General features: G+C 44.5%; 1 protein-coding gene across 2 annotated transcripts in view; it reads right to left on the minus strand.

Annotated features, from left to right (window-relative positions):
• The window catches only part of LOC137372330 (islet cell autoantigen 1-like), a 114185-nt gene that overhangs the window by 16176 nt on the left and 75669 nt on the right, over nucleotides 1-22340 (minus strand). The window contains exons 10-11 of one of the 2 annotated variants that reach the window (XM_068036180.1): nucleotides 11737-11780; nucleotides 9292-9384 (exon numbers count right to left, since the gene is read on the minus strand). In XM_068036180.1, the coding sequence (XP_067892281.1) occupies nucleotides 9292-9384; nucleotides 11737-11780 (137 nt within the window). The remainder of the gene's footprint in view (nucleotides 1-9291; nucleotides 9385-11736; nucleotides 11781-22340) is intronic. The other variant, XM_068036181.1, reaches the window with a different exon arrangement.

The following is a 22340-nucleotide window of genomic DNA, read 5'->3' on the forward strand; positions in this document are numbered from 1 at the left end:
TTTTTTGTGACGACCCACACGCTAATCTTCCCGATGGTTATTCGAGCACAGCAGGGTTTATTATATTTTTGGTGGGAAGAAATGATAAATGTTGTCCATTAGCCTGGGAATCGAAGAAAATAAAGGAGATAGTTAAAAGCACCTTAGCTGCTGAGACACTTGCACTGATAGAAGCAATAGATATGGGTATGTATTTATCAAATATTTTAAAGGAACTCGTATATTTTAAGGAACTCTTTTATATAAGGGGTAATCGGAGAATTTTTTTTCTAATAGAATGCTATATAAATAACCATTCTCTCTGGGACAATGTCCATTCGACAAGAAGTGTCATGGAAAAGAGGTTGAGGATTGATCTCGTGAGTATAAAAGAAATGTTGGAAAGAAAAGAAATTTCCAAAATAAAATGGGGCGATGCGAGTTATCAGTTGTCGGATTGTTTTATGAAAATAAGTGCTTGTTCAAAGAAATTGCTGGATGTCCTCTAAGAGGGCCATTTTGTGTTGTGATGAGTTAGGAAAACGTGGAAATTGTTTTGTTAAAATCGCTTTATAATCCTTTAAACAAGTTTTTTTGTTTTAGATAAGGGGGATTATACAGTATGTTAATGGCTGTTGCTGTTGAAGGTTGATATAATCTGAGATTGTATCATATTGTCTCTTTTTAGTTTTTTATATATTCTTCTTCTCTTTCTTCTTTGGCCTCCTTGTCTCGGGAGACAATGGGTAAGCGCCTGGGGGTGGTCAGTGGTTTGTGGAGCAGCGCCTGGAGTGGCTATAAAGGCCAATACTAGAGTGACAGACTCTTCCACAGGTGCTGCAGAAAAAATTGGTTGTCGGGGTTGTTACACAGTTGGCTCTCCCCTTGCACTTCTGTCTTTTTTCCTGGCAACTGCTAAGTGTCTTCGACTCACCACACTTTAGCCCCGCCTTTTATGGCTGCCCGCCAGCTCTGGCAATCGCTGGCAACTGACTCCCACAACTTGTGATCAATGTTACAGGACTTCATGTCGCATTTGCAGACGTCTTTTTTTTTTAAAGAGATACAGCACTGAAACAGGCCCTTCGGCCCACCGAGTCTGTGCCGACCATCAACCACCCATTTTTTTTTACACTAACCTTGCAGTAATCCCATATTCCCTACCACCTACCTACCTACACTAGGGGCAATTTATAATGGCCAATTTACCTATCAACCTGCAAGTCTTTGGCTGTGGGAAGAAACCGGAGCATCCGGCGAAAACCCACGCGGTCACAGGGAGAACTTGCAAACTCCGCACAGGCAGTATCCAGAATCGAACCTGGGTCCCTGGAACTGTGAGGCTGCAGTGCTAACCACTGCGGAGGTTACAGCGGAGACCTGGACGGCCGGTAGGTCTGATACCAGTGGCGAGCTCGCTGTACAATGTGTCCTTGGGGATCCTGCTATCTTCCATGCGGCTCTCATGGCCAAGCCATCTCAAGCGCCGCCGACTCAGTAGTGTGTATAAGCTGGGGATTTTGGCCGCCTCGAGGACGACTGTGTTGGAGATGCGGTCCTGCCACCTGATGCCAAGGATTCTCCGGAGGCAGGGAAGATGGAATGAATTGAAACGTCGCTCTTGGCTGACATATGTTGTCCAGGCCTTGCTGCCGTAGAGCAAGATACTGAGGATACAGGCTTGATACACTCGGACTTTTGTGTTCCGTGTCAGTGCGCCATTTTCCCACACTCTCTCGGCCAGTCTGGACATAGCAGTGGAAGCCTTTCCCATGCGCTTGTTGATTTCTGCATCGAGAGACAGGTTACTGGTGATAGTTGAGCCTAGGTAGGTGAACTCTTGAACCACTTCCAGAGCGTGGTCGCCGATATTGATGGATGGAGCATTTCTGACGTCCTGCCCCAAGATGTTCATTTTCTTGAGGCTGATGGTTAGGCCAAATACGTTGCAGGCAGCCGCAAGCCTGTCGATGAGACTCTGCAGACACTCTTCAGATTACCCTGGAAGGGTCATGTATCCCAAAAATTTGAGTAATAGGTGAAGCTAGTTGTTTCACGCTGCTATTATGCAGTAGCAACACGTGTGGTGTTCGCCACAAACAGGATGCTGCTGTCAAGCCAAAAAGACGTTCTGCCTATCACACAAATGAGTAATGTGATATATGAATTTCAATGCCAGTGTGATGCGAGGTATATAGGCCGTACGTCCCAAAAACTGGCGGATCGTATCAAACATGTCCCTTTCGCTGTTCGCAATGGGCAAGGTACAGACCGTACCCAACCAGCCCGTGCTCGCAAAACTCAAAATACAGTGTCCAATATTAGAGGTGATTCCACGATTGGACAACATCTGCTAAATAATCTCAGTATGCCAAGAATTATGCTGACAACCAATTTAAGATTGTCAGTAGGGCTCGGAGTGTGGCGCATTTGCGCATACTGGAAGCTACATATATTAATACACAGGGCCCTGTTCTTTGCAGACAGAATGAACATGTAACACGCACTGCACCTGTTTCAGTTAAGCAAAATAAGAGACAGCCATTCGCTGGTTCATTCCTCAGGGCAATGCCTTGACCAGAGTCCACTTCCCAACCAATCAGCACTCTCTTCTCATACAATATGGGCGGCACAGTGGCGCAGTGGTTAGCACCACAGCCTCACAGCTCCAGCAACCCGGGTTCAATTCTGGGTACTGCCTGTGTGGAGTTTGCAAGTTCTCCCTGTGTCTGCGTGGGTTTTCTCCGGGTGCTCCGGTTTCCTCCCACATGCCAAAGACTTGCAGGTTGATAGGTAAATTGGCCATTATAAATTGCCCCTTGTATAGGTAGGTGGTAGGGAAATATAGAGACAGGTCGGGAGGTGGTAGGAATATGGGATTAGTGTAGGATTAGTATAAATGGGTGGTTGATGGTCGGCACAGACTCGGTGGGCTGAAGGGCCTGTTTCAGTGCTGTATCTCTAAAACTAAAAATAAATTTGTTGCTTTCCCTTACATTGGTATTCTTGCGAATAGTCCTGATGAGTGCAAGACAAAAAGCTTCAACAAAATGTCTCTGTTCTCAGCATTACTCAAGTTCTGTACTACCAAACGCCTATAGATTGGCTTCATTACCATGGTAGTCAAGACCATCCCCACCCATTGACTTTGAAAGGGACAACCCCCTCCAACTGTGAATGGATGCCCTGGGGCATTGAATTCCATTAGAAGATTCCAGAAAAACCTCATTAGAAACAAAGGGGATTGAGAAGAAACAAGTTCATCTCTGAAGAAACAAGTTTTGTTACACAAACAGACTGGCAGTAACTGAATGTACAACAGCACAGAAGGCTGTTGCTCCCCGTCTCTCTTTCCCTTTCGCCAGAAAACATCAAGTGAAAACCGTCTGCGTCTGGGGGATCCTCCGAGCCTACAGATTGCTACAGCCAGCGACAAGGGGAAGACAGCCAACTGCAATTCTGCCTTCAAGCAACCCTGAGCAAAGCAGGCCAACCAAAGTGCACTTTGACCAGCGAGGTAGAGTCAGAGAGTTATATAGCACAGAAACAGGCCCTTCGGCCCATCGTGTCTGTGCCGGCCATACAGCACCCAACTATTCTAATCCCATATTCCTGCACTTTGCCCATAGCCTTGCTGAGGTCTTCAAGAATACAGCTTCAGCCAAGGACTACTGGATTTACAGACTGTATTTAAGTTCCATTTATTCTGGACTTTAATCCAACCACCAAATCTATTTTCCGTCCTGTAATCTATTTGTGTGTGTGTGTGAGAGATTCTTGTGTGAATGTGTAGCGTATTTTAAAATCGGGTTAGAGTGTTTTAGATTAAAGATACAGCACTGAAACAGGCCCTTCGGCCCACCGAGTCTGTGCCAAACATCAACCACCCATTTATCCTAATCCTACACTAATCCCATATTCCTACCAAACATCCCCACCTGTCCCTATATTTCCCGACAACCTACCTATACTAGTGACAATTTATAATGGCCAATTTACCTATCAACCTGCAAGTCTTTTGGCTTGTGGGAGGAAACCGGAGCACCCGGAGAAAACCCACGCAGACACAGGGAGAACTTGCAAACTCCACACAGGCAGTACCCGGAATCGAACCCGGGTCCCTGGAGCTGTGAGGCTGCGGTGCTAACCACTGCGCCACTGTGCCGCCCTTCTTAAGTACCTCTTTCTTGTTAAAACTCATGAAAACTTGTCCAATTGGTTCTTTCACGATCACAGTAAAGGAAAAGGTAAAACACTCGCGGAGGTGGTAAGCACAACCACTGTTTAAAAGGAATAAACCCTGTAGCGATCAAATAAGAGAAAGGGGCAAGAGGGGAGCCTGAGGCCTACCCCCCCCCCCCCACCCCGCCCTCCTCACCTGGCCGTAACAAAATTTATTGGGCAAATTCTCAGCTAACCAGACTGAATATTTCTGAGTATCTGTAACCTAACACTAAACATAAAGGCTGGGTGAGGGTGCTAGCTTGAAGGTGAATGAAGAGATGAGACCTTTTTTATTGCGACGTGAAACAACCGACTCAGCACCAGACAGATTATCCAAAAGCACAGATGGAGTGTAGGGACAATCCGGATTTTAAGCAGGTGACCAACATGATGCTTTTAATCTATTACTGTGATTGTTTTATCGTCCCTTTAAGTTTCCTGGTGTCACACGTCATTAATCCCAAGAGGTTCAGTAACTAGGCAATGGAAGGTGTGCAAAAATTCTCATCCTTTTGTTCAAATCTCTCCATGGCCTCGCCCTATCTCTGCAACTTTCTCCAGCCCTAGAACCCTCCGAGATCTCTATGCTCTTCCAATTCTGGCCTCTATTGGTGGCCCATGCCTTCATCTACCTAGGAGAGAATTCCAACCTAACCCTCTCCTTGCTTCTCCTTTAAGACACCCCTTAAAACCTACCTCCTTGACCAAGCTTTGGTCACCTGTCCTAATATCTCTATACCTTGGTACACATGGTAACATTTTACTATGTTAAAGGTGCTATATAAATGCAAGTTGTTGAGCAAGCCAAGTAACTTGCCGATTGGCCTCTCATTCCCTCTGGAGGAGCAACTAGAACCCTACTCTTCCAGCAACGCCACCAAAATTGGAAACTTTCCAAGTGGGGTTTTCTTGATACGGATATCTGTCTCAGTAATCGACAGCAAGTGTTACTGCATGAACACAGGGAACCCATTTTCAAGGCTGTTATTAACATTTTTAAATTATGAATGTCCTGCACATTTTTAAATTTGATTTCTGGTTATGGATATTGATTGTCTTTTCTAGTTGCCCTGACAACTGAACAGTTGAAGAGTCAACCACAAAGTGTGGGACTGAAGTCATGTGTAGGACAGACCAAGAAGGGTCCTAATGAACATTTGTGAACTAGCTGGGTTTTACCATCAAACTGGCAGTTTTTATGGTCATTTTTCTCGTGCCATCCCACAAGTGAATAGGTTTATTGATTTCAATTTCACAACTTGCCATGGTGGGATTATGAACTCCTGATCTCTGGGTTGCTAATCAAGTTCCAGGACTACGTTACCACACCCTACCTAGCACTATATACTGAGTTCCTGATTCTAGCTGCAGCAATCTCTCACTTGCATTTTTATCGTGCCTTTCATATCCTCAGAATGTCACACGGGCTTTAAAGGCCATGAAGTACTTATTCTTCTGTAGGCAACCACAGTAGCCAATTTGTACACAGCAAGGTCCCACAAACAGCAATGACATAAATGGTTTACTAAAGAAGTTGAAGCGCTTGTCAAGAGGAAGAAGAAGGCTTATGTTAGGATGAGACGTGAAGGCTCAGTTAGGGCGCTTGAGAGTTACAAGCTAGCCAGGAAGGATCTAAAGGGAGAGCTAAGAAGAGCAAGGAGAGGACACGAGAAGTCATTGGCGGATAGGATCAAGGAAAACCCTAAGGCTTTCTATAGGTATATCAGGAATAAAAGAATGACTAGAGTTAGATTAGGGCCAATCAAGGATAGTAGTGGGAAGTTGTGTGTGGAATCAGAGGAGATAGGGGAAGCGTTAAATGAATATTTTTCGTCAGTATTTACAGTAGAGAAAGAAAATGTTGTCGAGGAGAATACTGAGATTCAGGCTACTAGGCTAGATGGGATTGAGGTTCGCAAGGAGGAGGTGTTAGCAATTTTGGAAAGTGTGAAAATAGATAAGTCCCCTGGGCCAGATGGGATTTATCCTAGGATTCTCTGGGAAGCTAGGGAGGAGATTGCTGAGCCTTTGTCCTTGATCTTTATGTCGTCATTGTCGACAGGAATAGTGCCGGAAGACTGGAGGATAGCAAATGTTGTCCCCTTGTTCAAGAAGGGGAGTAGAGACAGCCCTGGTAATTATAGACCTGTGAGCCTTACTTCGGTTGTGGGTAAAATGTTGGAAAAGGTTATAAGAGACAGGATTTATAATCATCTTGAAAAGAATAAGTTCATTAGTGATAGTCAGCACGGTTTTGTGAAGGGTAGGTCGTGCCTCACAAACCTTATTGAGTTTTTCGAGAAGGTGACCAAACAGGTGGATGAGAGTAAAGCAGTGGATGTGGTGTATATGGATTTCAGTAAGGCGTTTGATAAGGTTCCCCACGGTAGGCTATTGCAGAAAATACGGAAGTATGGGGTTGAAGGTGATTTAGTGCTTTGGATCAGAAATTGGCTAGCTGAAAGAAGACAGAGGGTGGTGGTTGATGGCAAATGTTCATCCTGGAGATTAGTTACTAGTGGTGTACCGCAAGGATCTGTTTTGGGGCCACTGCTGTTTGTCATTTTTATAAATGACCTGGAAGAGGGTGTAGAAGGGTGGGTTAGTAAATTTGCGGATGACACTAAGGTCAGTGGAGTTGTGGATAGTGCCGAAGGATGTTGTTGGGTACAGAGGGACATAGATAGGCTGCAGAGCTGGGCTGAGAGATGGCAAATGGAGTTTAATGCGGAAAAGTGTGAGGTGATTCACTTTGGAAGGAGTAACAGGAATGCAGTGTACTGGGCTAACGGGAAGATTCTTGGTAGTGTAGATGAACAGAGAGATCTTGGTGTCCAGGTACATAAATCCCTGAAGGTTGCTACCCAGGTTAATAGGGCTGTTAAGAAGGCATATGGTGTGTTAGCTTTTATTAGTAGGGGGATCGAGTTTCGGAGCCACGATGTCATGCTGCAGCTGTACAAAACTCTGGTGAGACCGCGCCTGGAGTATTGCGTGCAGTTCTGGTCACCGCATTATAGGAAGGATGTGGAAGCTTTGGAAAGGGTGCAGAGGAGATTTACTAGGATGTTGCCTGGTATGGAGGGAAGGTCTTACGAGGAAAGGCTGAGGGACTTGAAGTTATTTTCTTTGGAGAGAAGGATGAGGAGAGGTGACTTAATAGAGACATATAAGATAATCAGAGGGTTAGACAGGGTGGATAGTGAGAGTCTTTTTCCTCGAATGGTGATGGCAAACACGAGGGGACATAGCTTTAAGTTGAGTGGTGATAGATATAGGACAGATGTCAGAGGTAGTTTCTTTACGCAGAGAGTAGTAGGGGCGTGGAACACCCTGCCTGCAACAGTAGTAAACTCGCCAACTTTAAGGGCATTTAAGTGGTCATTGGATAGACATATGGATGAAAATGGAATAGTGTAGGTCAGATGGTTTCACAGGTCGGCGCAACATCGAGGGCCAAAGGGCCTGTACTGCGCTGTAATGTTCTAAAAAAAAATGACCAGGTGCCTGTTTTTGCTGTTGGTTGTGGGATAAATGCTGGCCAACCCACCAGGAGAACTCCCCTAATTTTCCTCCAATGTATTATATCATGCTACATAGTATTTACAGCACAGAAACAGGCCATTCATGCCAACAAGTCCATGCCAGTGTTTATGCTCCACAAGAGACTCCTCCCACCCTACTTCATCTAACTCCACAACATATCTTTATACTCATTTCTCTTTCATGTGTTTATCTCACTTCCACTTAAACGCATCTCTGCTCGGCACCTCGACTACTCCATGTGATAGTGAGTTCCACATTCTAAGCACTCTCTGGGTAAAGATGTTTCTATCAGATTTATTAGTGACTATGTTATGTTTGTGGCCCCTAGTTTTGGTACCCTCACAAGTGGAAAACATCTTTTCTACGTCTACCCTATCAAACCCTTTCATTAGCTTGAAGATGCCTTTCTAGAGAAATGAGCCGAGCCTGTTTAATCTTTCTTGATCAGTTCTGGCGATCTTTTTTGCACTTTCTCCACTGTCTCTGTATCCTTTTCATAACATGGAGACCAGAACTGTTCACAGTAATCCAAGACTCTATAGAAGCTTAACATAACTTTTATGCTTTTCAAATCTAGCCTTTAGAAATGAACCCAGTGTTTTGTTAGTTTTGTCAGTATTTTGTCAGTTCCGAAGAAGGGTCACTGACCCAAAACGTTAACTCTGCTTCTCTTTCCACAGATGCTGCCAGACCTGCTGAGTGGTTCCAGCATTTCTTGTTTTTATTCTAGTGTTTTGTTTGCTCAACCTGCGTCGCTTCTTTTAGTGACTTGTGTATCTGGACCCCAGATCCTTCTGCTCCTCTAGCCCATTTACATCTTTGTTTTCCAAGTCCTATGGGATACTATATATCCAGCTGAACAGGCAAACTGGGCCTTGGTTTAGTGTCTCATCTGAAAGATGTTACCTCCGACAATGCAGCACTCTCGCAACACTACTATTGAAGTTGTAATATAGAATATGTGCTCAAGTCTTTGGAGTGGCTCTTGAACCCATGACTGAGAGGTGAGAGTGTTATCTCTGAGTCTTGCTGATAAAAAGTGTCTATCAAACAAATTATCCTTCAAGTCCTTCATAAACCAGATTAAGATATGGTACTATTTAAATGCAAGACTTGACTTTTTTCGTTTTTAAATAGACTGTGCAAGGTGTGGGTTGATTGACCTTTTCCTGTTCCATACTTATGCAACTCAAAATTGCGATACTGATAGTTTTTTAAAATTAGATAACGGTATCAAGAGATGGCGATCAAAGGCGGGTAAATGAGATGAGGTGCAGATTAGCCATAATGTAACTGAATATCGGGTGCAGGGCCAAAGGGCTGAATGGCCTTCTCTACTTCCTGTGCTCCTAATATGCAGCATCGTTTGTTACTGCAATGCTCATCCAATTCAGTTCTTTAAATGAGACTGTGACCATCATGTTGATACCTACATAAAATATGGCAGTCAACACAGGTATTGTTTTGTTAGAGCTTCAGATAAAAGATCTCACCAACACCAAAAGAGAGTGAGAGCATGCACATGCTTTTTACCCATCTCACAGAATTGCTGTGTGTTGCTAGATGGTTCCAGCTCTGCAGCTAGCTGTGTGGCATCCTGGCCAGACATGTTCATCAGTACTTCACTCTGACTCCCTGTTAGTGTGGAGCAGCACAAAATGAGGCTATAAGACATAGAACTTTAGGACTAAAAAAAACTAAAAACATGTATATTCTCCCCTCCCTATAACACAAGGCTGGGAAAAGATGCACGGTCATGTTTATACCAATCTCATTCCACAATCAGCAAGATAATCAAGGCCGTCTCTCCATTCCAGTACTCCCTCTTTGTGCAGTGATGCAGAATGCTTAGCACCACTCCCAAAAAAACTGGCTTGAATTGGGAAGTCAACCTGTGGGCACTATGGATGAACAAAGAACACTGACACACGAACATGATATGCCAAAGTTCAGTACAAGGAGATTTGTGTGAAGCTGAGGCATGGTCCTGTTGGGCTGAATGGACTGTTTCTATGTTGTAAACGCTATGTAATCCCTTAAAATATTTTTCGATAAATCAACATTGTTAAGTCTTCCATAGTACTGACCAATTATCTCCAAGACAATACAACCTTACTGCTCTGTGACTGAATCACTGCTCCCCACAACATCACAGCCCTACTGCTGTATAATAGAATGCCCATTTGACAAAGCCGACCTATTATTGGATGACTGATGGGCACATGCTTCACTGTTCCATTACAATGTCAACTTAATATGTTCTGATGCTGTCTTTGTGACTTGCTGGTTTCTTGGCCTCATGACAGTACACTCAATGAGTAACTGACAGCCACACAAGAGTACCACCTTAATGTACATCACTCATTGCATGTTTCCATGACATGACCAAGTACTTGCATTACTGCTCAACAGATCCAGACGGCTAAGAAACCTTAGGCAGTGAGAACAGAATCCTCTGCTCCACATACATCAGGTACTGAATCTAAGAAGCCACATCTCTGGAAGAAAGACTTACTCTTTCATAATTTGGCTTTGCAGACAGCCACATAAATATAATTTATTTCTCATTCTTGTGGATAATGTACAGTAACATTTGAACTGAGGAGACTACTTAGAGAAGTTGTCAAACTCTGCCCTCATGACTCGATGGGTAAAGGCGCTACCTCATGTAGTACTGAGCAATACAAACCAGATTTGATTCCTGGTTTATGCTGAGTTAACTGACCTCAAGTCTAACAGCAGCAGGTCGGATTCTATAACTGGTTTCAGCACTCTTGGTCTAAAGAGGGGAAAATCATCCACCCTTCATTATTACTCAATAACCCTTAGCAGAAAGTGGGCACAATTTGGACATTAGGCAAAGAGGGGATCAGGCTTACCTGGGATGTCTTCTGCAGCTGTATAATGTACTGATATGCAACATCCAAGATCAATTTGGAGAGGTATTCGTACTATGCTACGGTGTCAGTGCAAGGGTTGGAACAGGAGGGGCAAATAAAAACAACAAAGAAGAGTTGCCAACTACAGAATGCTTTGATACTATACTTTCAGTTAGATTTGGACAACTCAAAGGTGCTGACCAGCTCAGGTTATAATATACAGTAATGTATAACGCCAAATCTCTGGCCTGCCTCACCAATGAGATTGGCAGAGACGTCCCTGGCTGCAGCCTCCTGCCACTTGTTTTCCTGCCTGGCAGCCAGCCTGTCAATGTGGCTGGCTGCTGGGCAGTAAACAGATCCTCGACATCACCTGGTTTTCCCCATACTCCCTGGAAAGATCAGGACCACTGAGCTCTTCTTCATCAGTCTCCCCATCTGAACCCTCAGCAAGAGCTGGATTCAGTGAGGCAAGATCATTTCACATGAGACAAACTGATGAATAAAATCAGTCTCCAAGAGGATTAGCCACCCTCTTGCACCGCCAAGCAGGTTCAGAGAATTGAGAAAACTTCTTTACTCAGAGAGTGGTGAGAAGTTGGAACTCACTACCATAAGAAGTAGCTGAGGCGAATAGCATGAAGACATTTAAGAGGAAAGGAATAGAAGGATATGTTGATAGGGGGATATGAAGAAAGGGAAGAGTATTGTGTGCAGCATAAACACCGGCATAGATCTGTTAGGCCAAATGGCCTGTTACTGTGCTGTAAATACTATGTAATCCCATGTAATGCAACAGGCAATAGCCAGCAGAGCTGTTGCTGCTTTTTCCAGGGAAAACGGATAGATTACATAAGTCATGAGTTTCCCATTAATTCACTGGCTTAGCTTTGCAGTATTCTGAAGATGTGAACAAGGCAGAATGTGATTACTGCTTACGGACGGGATGGAATTTAAATGTTTTTGTGGGGGTGGGAGGAGTATGTGGAGAGAGAAAACTTTTGATCACAGATTAGATTAATCTTGCTTGAAGTGGAATTGGAATTGTTGCACCCCTCTGGTAATACTGACATCACATCGTGGCTGCAAGACCCTTCCAGTCTTTTACCTGCACTAGGTCCAGGTTCTTCATCTTCATCCAGAAGCACCAACCTGAAAACAAATGAAACTACATCATATGGAGAAACCTTCTGATCATCCTACCAGCTTGCATCATATCCTCCAACACCTGTAACAATAAAATTGAGAGTTCAGGAGGCTAACTTAAGGTGTAAAAATGTTCAAGATTCAAAGAAAAATCAGGAATATTAGACATCTAATGTACTGAAAAAGCATCCCAGCCAGAACTCAAACTCTACCTCTTTTACCTCTGTGCACCTTTCAAACACCCTCTCCCTCTAGAGCCTAGAAATCAGTGTTAGTAATATTGGCAGATAATGCTAAACAGGTAAAAGCCTGCATTAAAATAGCGGACAAAGCAATTCCATCACCCCCCACCCCCCACCCCCAATGAGCAACAGTAATTTCTAAACTTATCTAGGAATTATTTTCAGTCCCTCTTTTTTTTGTTTCAGTTATTTCATATCAGTCTCCTGTGTTTATAAGCCTCTTGTATACTTTTGTATTTCTCTGTATCTCTCTTTCAATCTGTATCTCACTTTATTTTTATTTTTGCGCCTAGCACTCTACGTGCCTCTCATGCTCTCTCTAGATGCTAGTCCTTTTATTTATACATGTCTCGATTGCTCTACTTGTCCCCTCACCTGACATGGAGACCTGGAAGTAGACCTGGGATTCCAATTTCAGATAGCCCCAGAAATGATTCTCTCCCTGGAGGTGGCACTGAAATGGGACAAGCACAATATGCCAAAAAGCCTCCTCTGATTATAATTTCTATGGTTCCATCTTCATGTCTCTCTCTCCTGCGGATTCTCTTTCTCCCTCCTACCTTGCTAGGCAGGTTCACAGAATGCTCCCCCCGACCCCCACTCTTCCTCTGTACTGCTCTCTCTTATTTCACCTCTTCTCCCCCTTTTGCTTTCAGTTTTGACTTCTAGTTCTCTCGCCTTCATTTCTATAATGTTTTTGTTCCTTCACTTTTCTTATCTTTTATCTCAATATTGCACTGTTCCAGCTCCTTTACCTCTATAATGCAAACTGCTATTTCACTTCTGTTTCACGCTCTCTGCTCTTTCACTTGTTTTCTCTCTCCCATACCTTCACTTCTGTTTCTCTTCACAGTGCAGAAGGAGGCCATTCAGCCGATCGTATCAGCACCAGCTCTCCAAATGAACAAGTCACTAGGTGCCATTTCCCCGCCTTCTACCTGCAACCCTGTACATTCTTCCTTCACATAACAGTCTAAATCCCTTTTGAATGACTTGATTGAAGCTGCCTCCACCGCACTCTCAGGCAGTGCATTCCAGACCTTAACTACTCGCTGTGTGAAAAAGATTTTCCTCATGTCACTTTTCTTTTTCTTAACTATTACTTTAAATCTGTGCCCTCACATTCTTGATCCTTTTACGAGTGAAAACAGTTTCTCCCTATCTTCCCTGATGATTTTGAATACCTCTATCAAATTTCCTCTCAGCCTTCTTTTCTCCAAGGAAAAGAGTCTCAACTTCTCCAATCTATCTTCATAATTGAAATTCCTCATCCCTGGAACCATTCTTGTGAAACTTTTCTGTACTCTCTCCAATGCTTTCAAATCTTTCCTAAAGTGTGACGCCCAGAACTGGACACAGTACTCCAGCTGAGGCCGAACTAGTGTCTTATACAAATTTAACATAATCTCCTTACTCTTGTACTCTATGCCCCTATTAATAATGTCCAGGATACTGTATGCTAGATTAGCCGCTCTCTCAAACTGTCCTGCCACCTTCAATGACTTATGCACATATACACCTAGGTCCCTCTGCTCCTACACCCCCCCTTAGAATTGTACCCTTTATTTTATATTGTCTCTCCTTGTTCTTCCTACCAAAATGAATCACTTCACATTTCTCTGCATTGAACTTCATCTGCCACCTGTCTGCCCATTTCACCAACTTGTCTATGTCCTTTTGAAGTTCTACACTATCCTCACAGCTCACAATGCTTCCAAGTTTTGTATCATTCGCAAACTTTGAAATTATGCCCTATACATTAGGGTTTAGGTCATTAATATATATTAGAAAAATTAAGGGTTCCAACACTAACCCCTGGGGAACTCCACTACAAACATTCCTCCGAAAAACATCCATTAACCACTTCTCTTTGTTTCCTGTCACTCAGCCAATTCCGTATCCATGTTGCTACCGTCCCTTTTACTCCATGAGCTATACCTTTGCTCACAAGTCTGTTGTGTGGCACTGTATCAAACGCCTTTTGAAAGTCCATGTACACTATATCAACTGCATTGCCCTCATCAACCCTCTCTGTTACCTTCTCAAAAAACTCCAGCAAGTTAGTTAAACATGATTTTCACTAAGAAATCCATGTTCACTTTCTTTAATGAACCCGCATTTGTCCATGTGACTATTAATTTTGTCCTGAATTATTCTTTCAGGAAGTTTTTCCACCACCGAAGTTAAATTGATTGGCCTGTAGTTGCTGGCCTTTTCTTTACATCCTTTTTTGAACAAGGGTGTAACGTTTGCAATTCTCCATTCCTCTGGCACTACCCCAGAGTCTAAGGAAGACTGAAAAATTATGACCAGTGCCTCCGCAATTTCCACCTTCACATCCCTCCGTATCCTTGGATGCATCTCATCTGGTCCTGGTGCTTTATCTACTTTAAGTACAGACAGCCTATCCAATATCACCTCCTAATCAATTTTAAACCCTTCTAGTGTCTGAATTACTTCCTCTTTCTCCATTCCTGGGTTGCACCTTCTTCCTTGGTAAAGAGAGATGCAAAGTATTCATTCAATACCTCAGCTATGCCCTCTGCCTCCTTGTATAAATCCCCTTCCTGGTCCCTAATCGGCCCCATTTCTCCTTATACCACCCTTTTACAATTTATATCTCTATAGAAAACTTTGGGATTCCCTTTTATATTAGCTGCCAGTCTCAGTTCATGCTCTCTCTTTGCTTCCCCTCTGAACTTTCTATATTCAGCCTGGTTCTCAATAGTATTTTCTACCTGACATCTGTCTTAAGCACACTTTTTCTTATTTATCTTACTATCTATCTCTTTTGTCATTCAGGAATCTCTGGCTTTGTTTACCCTACCTTTCCCTTTTGAAGGAATATACCTTGACTGTGCCCAAAACACCTTTTCTTTGAAGGTAGCTCCTTGATCAGCTACTGTTTTTCCTGCCAACCTTTGACTCCAGTTTACTCATCCCAGATCCGTTCTTAGCCCACTGAAGTTGGCGCTCCCCCAGTTAATTATTCTTACTCTGGATTGTTTTTGTCCTTTTCCATAGTCAGCCTAAGCCTCATGATACAATGATCACTGTCCCCAAAATGTTCTCCTACTGACACTTGATCCATTTGGCCCACCTCATTCCCAAGAACCAGGTCTAGCAGTGCCTCCTTTCTCATTAGACTGGAAACATACTGCTGAAGAAAATTTTCCTGAACACACTCTAGGAACTCTTGCCCCTCACACTAATTATCCAAATATAGACGGAGATAGTAGTAAAGTCCCCCATTATAACTACCCTATAATTTTTGCCCCTCTCTGCAATTTCCTTGCAAATTTGTTACTCTACATCCTGGCCGTTAGTTGTCGCTCCTACTTCTAAACTTTCTCTTGTCCTTATTGTCTCTCTTTATTGCTCGTTCTGCAACACATCATCCTCTATTTGTAATATTTAGAGGGATAGGGAGCAGGCCATGAAAATTGAAGGGAGGGAGCTGGCTGGGGCCTCAAACATACAAACAGGACAAGTAACTGAAGCAGGACTTTAAGAATAGATACAGTGGGAAGGAGATGGGTTTCCTGGTCAATATATATCCCTCAACCAAAGTCCCTGAGAGAGGGAGAGGGAGAAAGACAGGAGAAGGAACGAGAGAAAGAGGAGAGAGAGAGAGAGAGAGAAAGAATATTCCGAAAAGAATCCAAAGGGAGAGAGCTGCAGCAGCTTGAGTTAACTAGGGGGCTACAGAGTAACCCCAGTGAAAACATGGCTAATATGGAGCAGCATAATTCAGGGCTGGGTACAAGATTGCTAAAACTCGCTCAATTAATTCCAAAATTCAATGAAGAAGATGTTTTTTTGTGTCTTTTGAGAAACTGGCAAGGCAGCTAAAATGGCCAGCTGAGACCTGGACTCTCTCATTGCAAAGCAAACAAACCCCCCCAGAAAAGCCCAAGAGGTTTATTTCTTGTTGCCAGATGAAAGTTCATCAAATTATGAACTGACCAAAAATGCTATCCTCGGGGCATATGAATTAGCACCCGAAGCCTACCACCAAATGTTTAGAACCCTCAAAAAGCAAGCTAATCAAACTTATCTGGAGTTTGAAAGAAGTAAGCAGCTAGCTTTTGACCAATGGCTCAGGGCTCTAAAAATAAAGCTCAGCTATGAGACTCTCAGAGAAGTAATCCTGTCAGTGGAATTTAAAAACTCTCTCCCACTCTCAACAAAGACACATGGAGAGGAGCAGCGGGTTTCGGGAGCCCGGCAAGCGGCTGTTCTGGCCGATGAGTTTGCTTTAATTTACAAGTTGGTTTCCCGGGGAGAACCTTTCCTAATCACCCCCACAAATCAGAAAAGGACAAAGGGTGGGAAGGTGATAGCAGCCCAGGCAGTCCTGGGAAAGAAAGGAAAGTAGGAGACACAGGGGGCCCTCCTCCAGCCAAAAAGGAAGGTGCTGTGAGCAAGAGTGTGACCCGGAGATCTGTGTGCTTCCATTGCAATTAAGCAGGGCATTTAAAAGCTGACTGCTGGAAAGTAATGGAAAAACCGGTAGGGTTAATCAAGGCACACCCGCTCAGTGAAGATGGGGACCTGATGGAAAGAACAGCACAGCAAGCTGTGGCTTTAACTGCAGTAAGAGTGCAACCCAGAAAGCTTACCCAGGAAGGGTTTTGTGTCTGAAGGGAAAGTAACCCCATATCCCTCAAGTGGAGAAAGCAAGTCCATAGTGATTCTCAGGGACAAGGGCCACTAGATCCCTTTCACTGGAAGAAGGCCTGACCTTTCCCCCAGAGATTGCAGTGAACACCAAAATGGTGGTGAATGGTATTGGAGGGCAGTGTATGCCTGTATCTGTACACCGCGGTGGTGCACTTGGAGTGCGACCTAGTTTCAGGACCATTCACCGTAGGGATTGTCTCTAGTTTGCCTGTGGACAGGGTTGACCTGCTCCTAGGTAATGATCTGGCGGAAGCGATGGTGGTAGCCCCCCCAGCAGTGAAAGAAAGACCGCAGGAAGTCAGAGAGACAGGGCAATGGCAGAAGACGGTCCCTCCTGCAGTTTCCCTGAATGCGTAGTGGATCAGGCCATGATCAAACCAACTCCCCAGAGGAGACTGCATTGGCACTGCAGGCAAACGACCAATAGGTCTGCCTGTCCGAGACTTTCCTTGGAAAGTTAGGAGACCCAGGGAATGAATTAAATGAATTTTCCCTAGCTGAGGCTCAGTGAGCCAACACAGTATTGCGAGAGTTAGCACAGGTTGTCCAGTCTGAAAGTGAAGCAGAGGGAGTCCGTGAGTGCTACTATTTAAAGAATGAGGTACTGTTGAGGAAATGGAGTTCTTACAGACCTGAGGGCAAGCAGTTCGGGGTGCCACAGAGATACCGGGGAGAAATATTAAGAAGGGCACACGAGACTACAGTGGCTGTACATGCCGGCATACAAAAGACTAAAGCCCGCATAAGACAGTAGTCTGACTGGCCAAAACTCCACAAAGATGTGGTGGAGTACTGCAGGAGTTGCCACATGTGCCAGGTTGAGGGGAAATCCCAACCTACAGTGAAACCTGCACCCCTAAGTCCTGTACTGGTGGTAGGAGGACCCTCCAGCAGAGGGCTAGTGAACTGTAAAGGACCCCACCGAGAACAAAAGGGGACAGGCAGGCACATGGCTGGCAAAAATTTAGAAAGAGAAGGGGAAAAAGTGACCAAGAGGGCAGGTTAAAGGAAGTCCGGGAGGAATCCCGGTTGAAAACCCCTACTGTCCAGTCAGCCAACCCAGAAAAATGTGAAAAGTTAGACCCTGAATCCTCCTATGTAAATGCAGACTCTAGAGGCACACCACCAGAGTTGCTAACAGCATTTACAGGAACTTGCAGAGACAAAGAGACCTCTAGGGGGCAAAGAAACCATGAGGGTGATGCCTAACCTAGTCGAAGTGCCTGATGAGTGTGCAGTCAAGTCTGCACACATACCTGCAGGTAGGAGTGTCCCAGAGAACAAAGGGGAAATTAACAAAGAATCCTCCCCTACAGTCAGAGAAAAAGGGCAGTTGGCACCCAGAAAAGACAACTTTAATAGGCTTTAAGATTGATGAATGAATAGAAATGAATGAGAGAAATGCATGATTTTTCTTCATGTATCTTATATTTCTCTCAAACCTTGTAATGAAATCTGCTGGTTATTCTTCAAATCGCATTTCATTCTCCTGGGTGTGGAGATGTCATGCAGGCCCCCACCTGCCAAGAATGAGGCACACATTATTTCGCCACACGAATGTTAAAACTTAAAATTGCTGCTGGGAAGAAAAGAGGGCCTATCACAAGGAATTGTCAGGTCCCTCGCCGGAAAGATCTTTTTTGCATAGTAACAGACAGTACTTGGAACGGACAAAGGGGCCACTCCCTGCTCCAATTTAATTCACAATGGACTTTTGATTACCAGACATTGAAGGTGGAGAGGCTAGCATTCCAGGTTACTGCTAAGATGGCCGAATACACAAACAGACGTGGTCAGACCAGTTTAGTCACATAACTGACTGTTGGAGTCTTTTTAAATTTGAACTTGCCACAGGGAATTTTAACTCAGAAAGCGGTTTGCTCCTGGACTGAAAAGATCTCTCTCCTGTCTGCTCCCATTTCTTTCTCATGGAACTGAAGACCCACCGAAGACACACGAATCCCAAGAAAGAAAAGTCTCCTCCAGTGAACAAGGTCTAAGAAGAATACTGGGCCCCAACAAAAAGCAAGACTACCTACAATCAAGGACTACAGCGAGCTCGAAGCACAGTAAAAACCCCTCAGAAACAGAAATTGCCTCAAACATTTTTACTTTGTTTTTCTTCTGCTCTTTTCTGTCTCCATTTGCATGTGTGTATTGCATATGCATGCTTGTGTGGGGCACAGTGTGTATACATAGGCGTTAACCAAATTAGAGTTCAAGTTTTTGATAAATTTCACTTTTCTTCTTTACACCTAAGGAAGCCTGTTTGTGCTCATTTCTTTGCCTTATAATTAAAAAGTGGTGGACAAGTATTCACCAAGGGGAAGCTCAAAACACAGTGTGTTTAAAAATTAAACCCTGTACAATAAGACCAGGAAAAAGACACCTTTCTCACCTGGTCCTAACAGCTTACTATAAATTACAACATTTAGCAGCCTTCTTTGTTGTATCCTCAAGTTTATCTCCCCATCTTTTCTGAAGAGGTAGTTTGTTTGTGTGTGTGTGTGGGTTCATTAGAACCAGCTCCATTCCAGTATCTTAGCCCAAAGAACATTCTTTGGGCTGGATTTAGTTGCGCTAGTGGGGCACCAGGCCCAAATAGGTGGTGGGAACCCCACCTTGGCCTTTCGGAGAACCCTACTAGCGTGATTCAACAGCACACAGGCACTTAAGTGCTCGGCGTCAAGGTCTGCGCCCCTTTAAACATGAGGATCCTGTCTCCAAGAGCTGCTGGCCAATCAGAGGACCAGCAGCTCAGTAGTAACGGCAGTACCACTGGGAGCGGTGGCCACTGCCAGTAATACAGGAGGCATGGGAGCAGTCCCAGTGGTGCAGCTCCAGACCAAAGGTAAGTGACAGCTGGGGTCACTGAGGCAGTCCGGCAGGCCCTAGTGATTGCAGGGGGGGGGGCGGGGTGGCGGTGGCTAGAGGGTTGATGATGAGTGTGTGGGGGGGGGGGGGGGGGGGGTGGTGGGTAGAGGTTTGACACTTAGTGCATAGAGCGGGGGCGGGGGGGGGGGGGGGGGTAGAGGGTTGACAATGACTCCGCGGGGAGTGGGGGGGGGTGGGGGTAGAAGGTTGACGATGAGTGTGTGGGGGGGTGGTGGGGGCGTTACAGGAGGTGGATTGCCGATGAAGGAGGCCCCCACCCACCCCCAGCCCACAGGGAGGTCACCTCGTTTCAGTGGGAGACTTCCCCCGTGTGGGAGGCACCCCCCCCCCCTACCTCCGCCTCCACCCTTGCTGGATTAATTCCAGCGCCAATAATAGGCTACTCAAGGGCCTCAATTGGCCTCTGGACAGGAAGGCCAGCTTCAGCCTTTCCTATCCCCGACTTAATCAAGGTACGTTGGGCCCTCCGCCCCCTGCCTCCCATCGCAATTGTATGGGCCCCCTGCCTACTAGCCCCTTTCCGGGTGGCCATTAAATCAAGCCCCTCATATGCAAACCCAGAATGTCAGCTGGCTTCTCAACCAAGAAGGGGAACACAGTTAAGCCCAACCTTGTTCTCCACCCAATAGCCATACAGTCACGTTCAAGCAGGAGTTGCTGGACTGTGATCAGGGGAATGAACTCTGGCTCATTTATAAACATTCTTTAATTCTGTACATTTAACTTATGTCATGCAGGCTCCCACCTATCAAGACTGAGGCATACATTATTTCGCCATATGAACATTAAAACTTAAAATTGTGGCTGGGAAGAAAAGAGGGCCTATCACAAGGAATTGCCAAGACCCCGACTGGAAAGACATCTGCAAAGTAACAGACAGTACTTGAAATGGACGAAGGGGGCCACTCCCTACTCCAATTTAATCCACAATGGACTTCTGATTACCAGACATTGAAGCATTCCAGGTTAACTTGTAAGATGACCAAATACACAAACAGACATGGTCATACCAGTTTAGTCACATGACTAACTGACTGTTGAAGTTTTTTGAATTTGAACTGGCCACAGGGTTAAAACTCAAAGCTGTTTGCTCCTGTCTGCTCCCATCTCTTTCTCACGAAACGAAAGACCCATTGAAGACACGTGAGCTCAAAGAGAGAAAAGTCTCCTACGTGAACAAGGTTTAGAAGAATACCAGGCCCCAATGAAAAGTAAGAGCTGTCTACAATCAAAGAGTCTACGGCGAGCTGGAAACACAGAAACAGTAATAAGAAACCCCTCAGAGACTGCCTCAAACCTCTTTTTTTCTTCTGCTCTTTTCTGTCCCTATTTGCATGTGTGTATCGCGTGTGCATGCTAGAGTGGGTGCATCGTATATCCGTAGGCGTTGACCAAATTAGAGTTTGTTTTAAGAAATTTCACTTTTCTTCTTTAAATCCAAGAAAACCTGGTGTGCTCATTTCTTTGCCTAAAAATTGGAAAGCGGTGAACAAGGATTCACTGAGGGGGAGCTCAAAACACAGTGTGTTTAAAATTAAACTCTGTTACAATAAGACCAGGTGAAGACAGTAAAAGACCTCTAGACAGCTTTCTCACCTGGTCGTAACAACTGGTATACAAATGGTACTAATTACTAACTGTGCGTCTGCAGCAGTTATAACCTACTAATCTCTTTGAAATGTCACTACAGAAGATTCTTCTTAACGCAAGATTGATCCATTATGCACGATTACTCACATCATACACGATTAAACATCAGCAGCCCTGGGACCAGCTCACCCTCTCTGCTGGCTTCAGACTGACTGCTGAACTAAGCCCAAGCAACCACCTTTCACCCCACAACCATGAAGCTCCTGGGCACAAAGATGTCCTTCAACAGGACTATACAGATTTATTAGCTGCACCCCTTGCAGAGGTCTGACCCACATTTCACCCCACAGACAGCTGTTAATCAAAACTACTCCAAGGGGCATTCAAAATTCGATGAATCAGCTTGATTCACTGATCTGTATAAAATACTTCTAATTGCCTGCTCAACTGGTTCCCATCGAGGCATAATGCAAACAATCAAACCAGAAATACCAAGTACTCCTGGCACAATACACATCACTGCATCCCCTGAGATGCAATTACTAGCCAGATTGTAATGGGTATTCCAAACAACTTGCAGAAATTGCTGGCAGTGACCTTAACCTTGCACCAGCAATAAAGACTCCAATGAGGAATCTAAACAAGGCAAAGGTATTTCACAAGGAGAATAGTCTATGGCCTTTTTTCACTCTGGACTTGCTTTTATTCTCATATGGCTTTGGTTTTCAAAATATAACCATTAGTGATCCTTTACCCCTTCATCTGAAACCCTTGGCAGATAGTGTTATGTGAGTCTTTAGTCTCCATTCATGGTATTTCTTATCCAGATGATCCATGCTGTTTTCTCTTCATACTCACCAGCAAGGGGATGCAACTCTCAAACAGTACATATAAAGGCCCTTTTTAAAAATTATTTGTTTCATGGGATGTGGGCATCGCTGACCAGGCCAGCATTTATTGCCAACCCTAATTGCCCATGAGAAGGTGGTGGTGAGCTGCCTCCTCGAACCGCTGCAGTCCATGTGGGGTAGGTACACCCACAGTGCAATCAGGAAGGGAGTTCCAGGATTTTGACCCAGCAACAATGAAGGAACAGTGATATAATTCCAAGTCAGGATGGTGCGTGGTTTGGAGGGGATCTTGCAGGTGGTGATAT

The sequence above is a fragment of the Heterodontus francisci genome, chromosome 7 (genome assembly GCF_036365525.1).
Source record: "Heterodontus francisci isolate sHetFra1 chromosome 7, sHetFra1.hap1, whole genome shotgun sequence".
Taxonomy (NCBI): Eukaryota; Metazoa; Chordata; class Chondrichthyes; order Heterodontiformes; family Heterodontidae; genus Heterodontus; species Heterodontus francisci.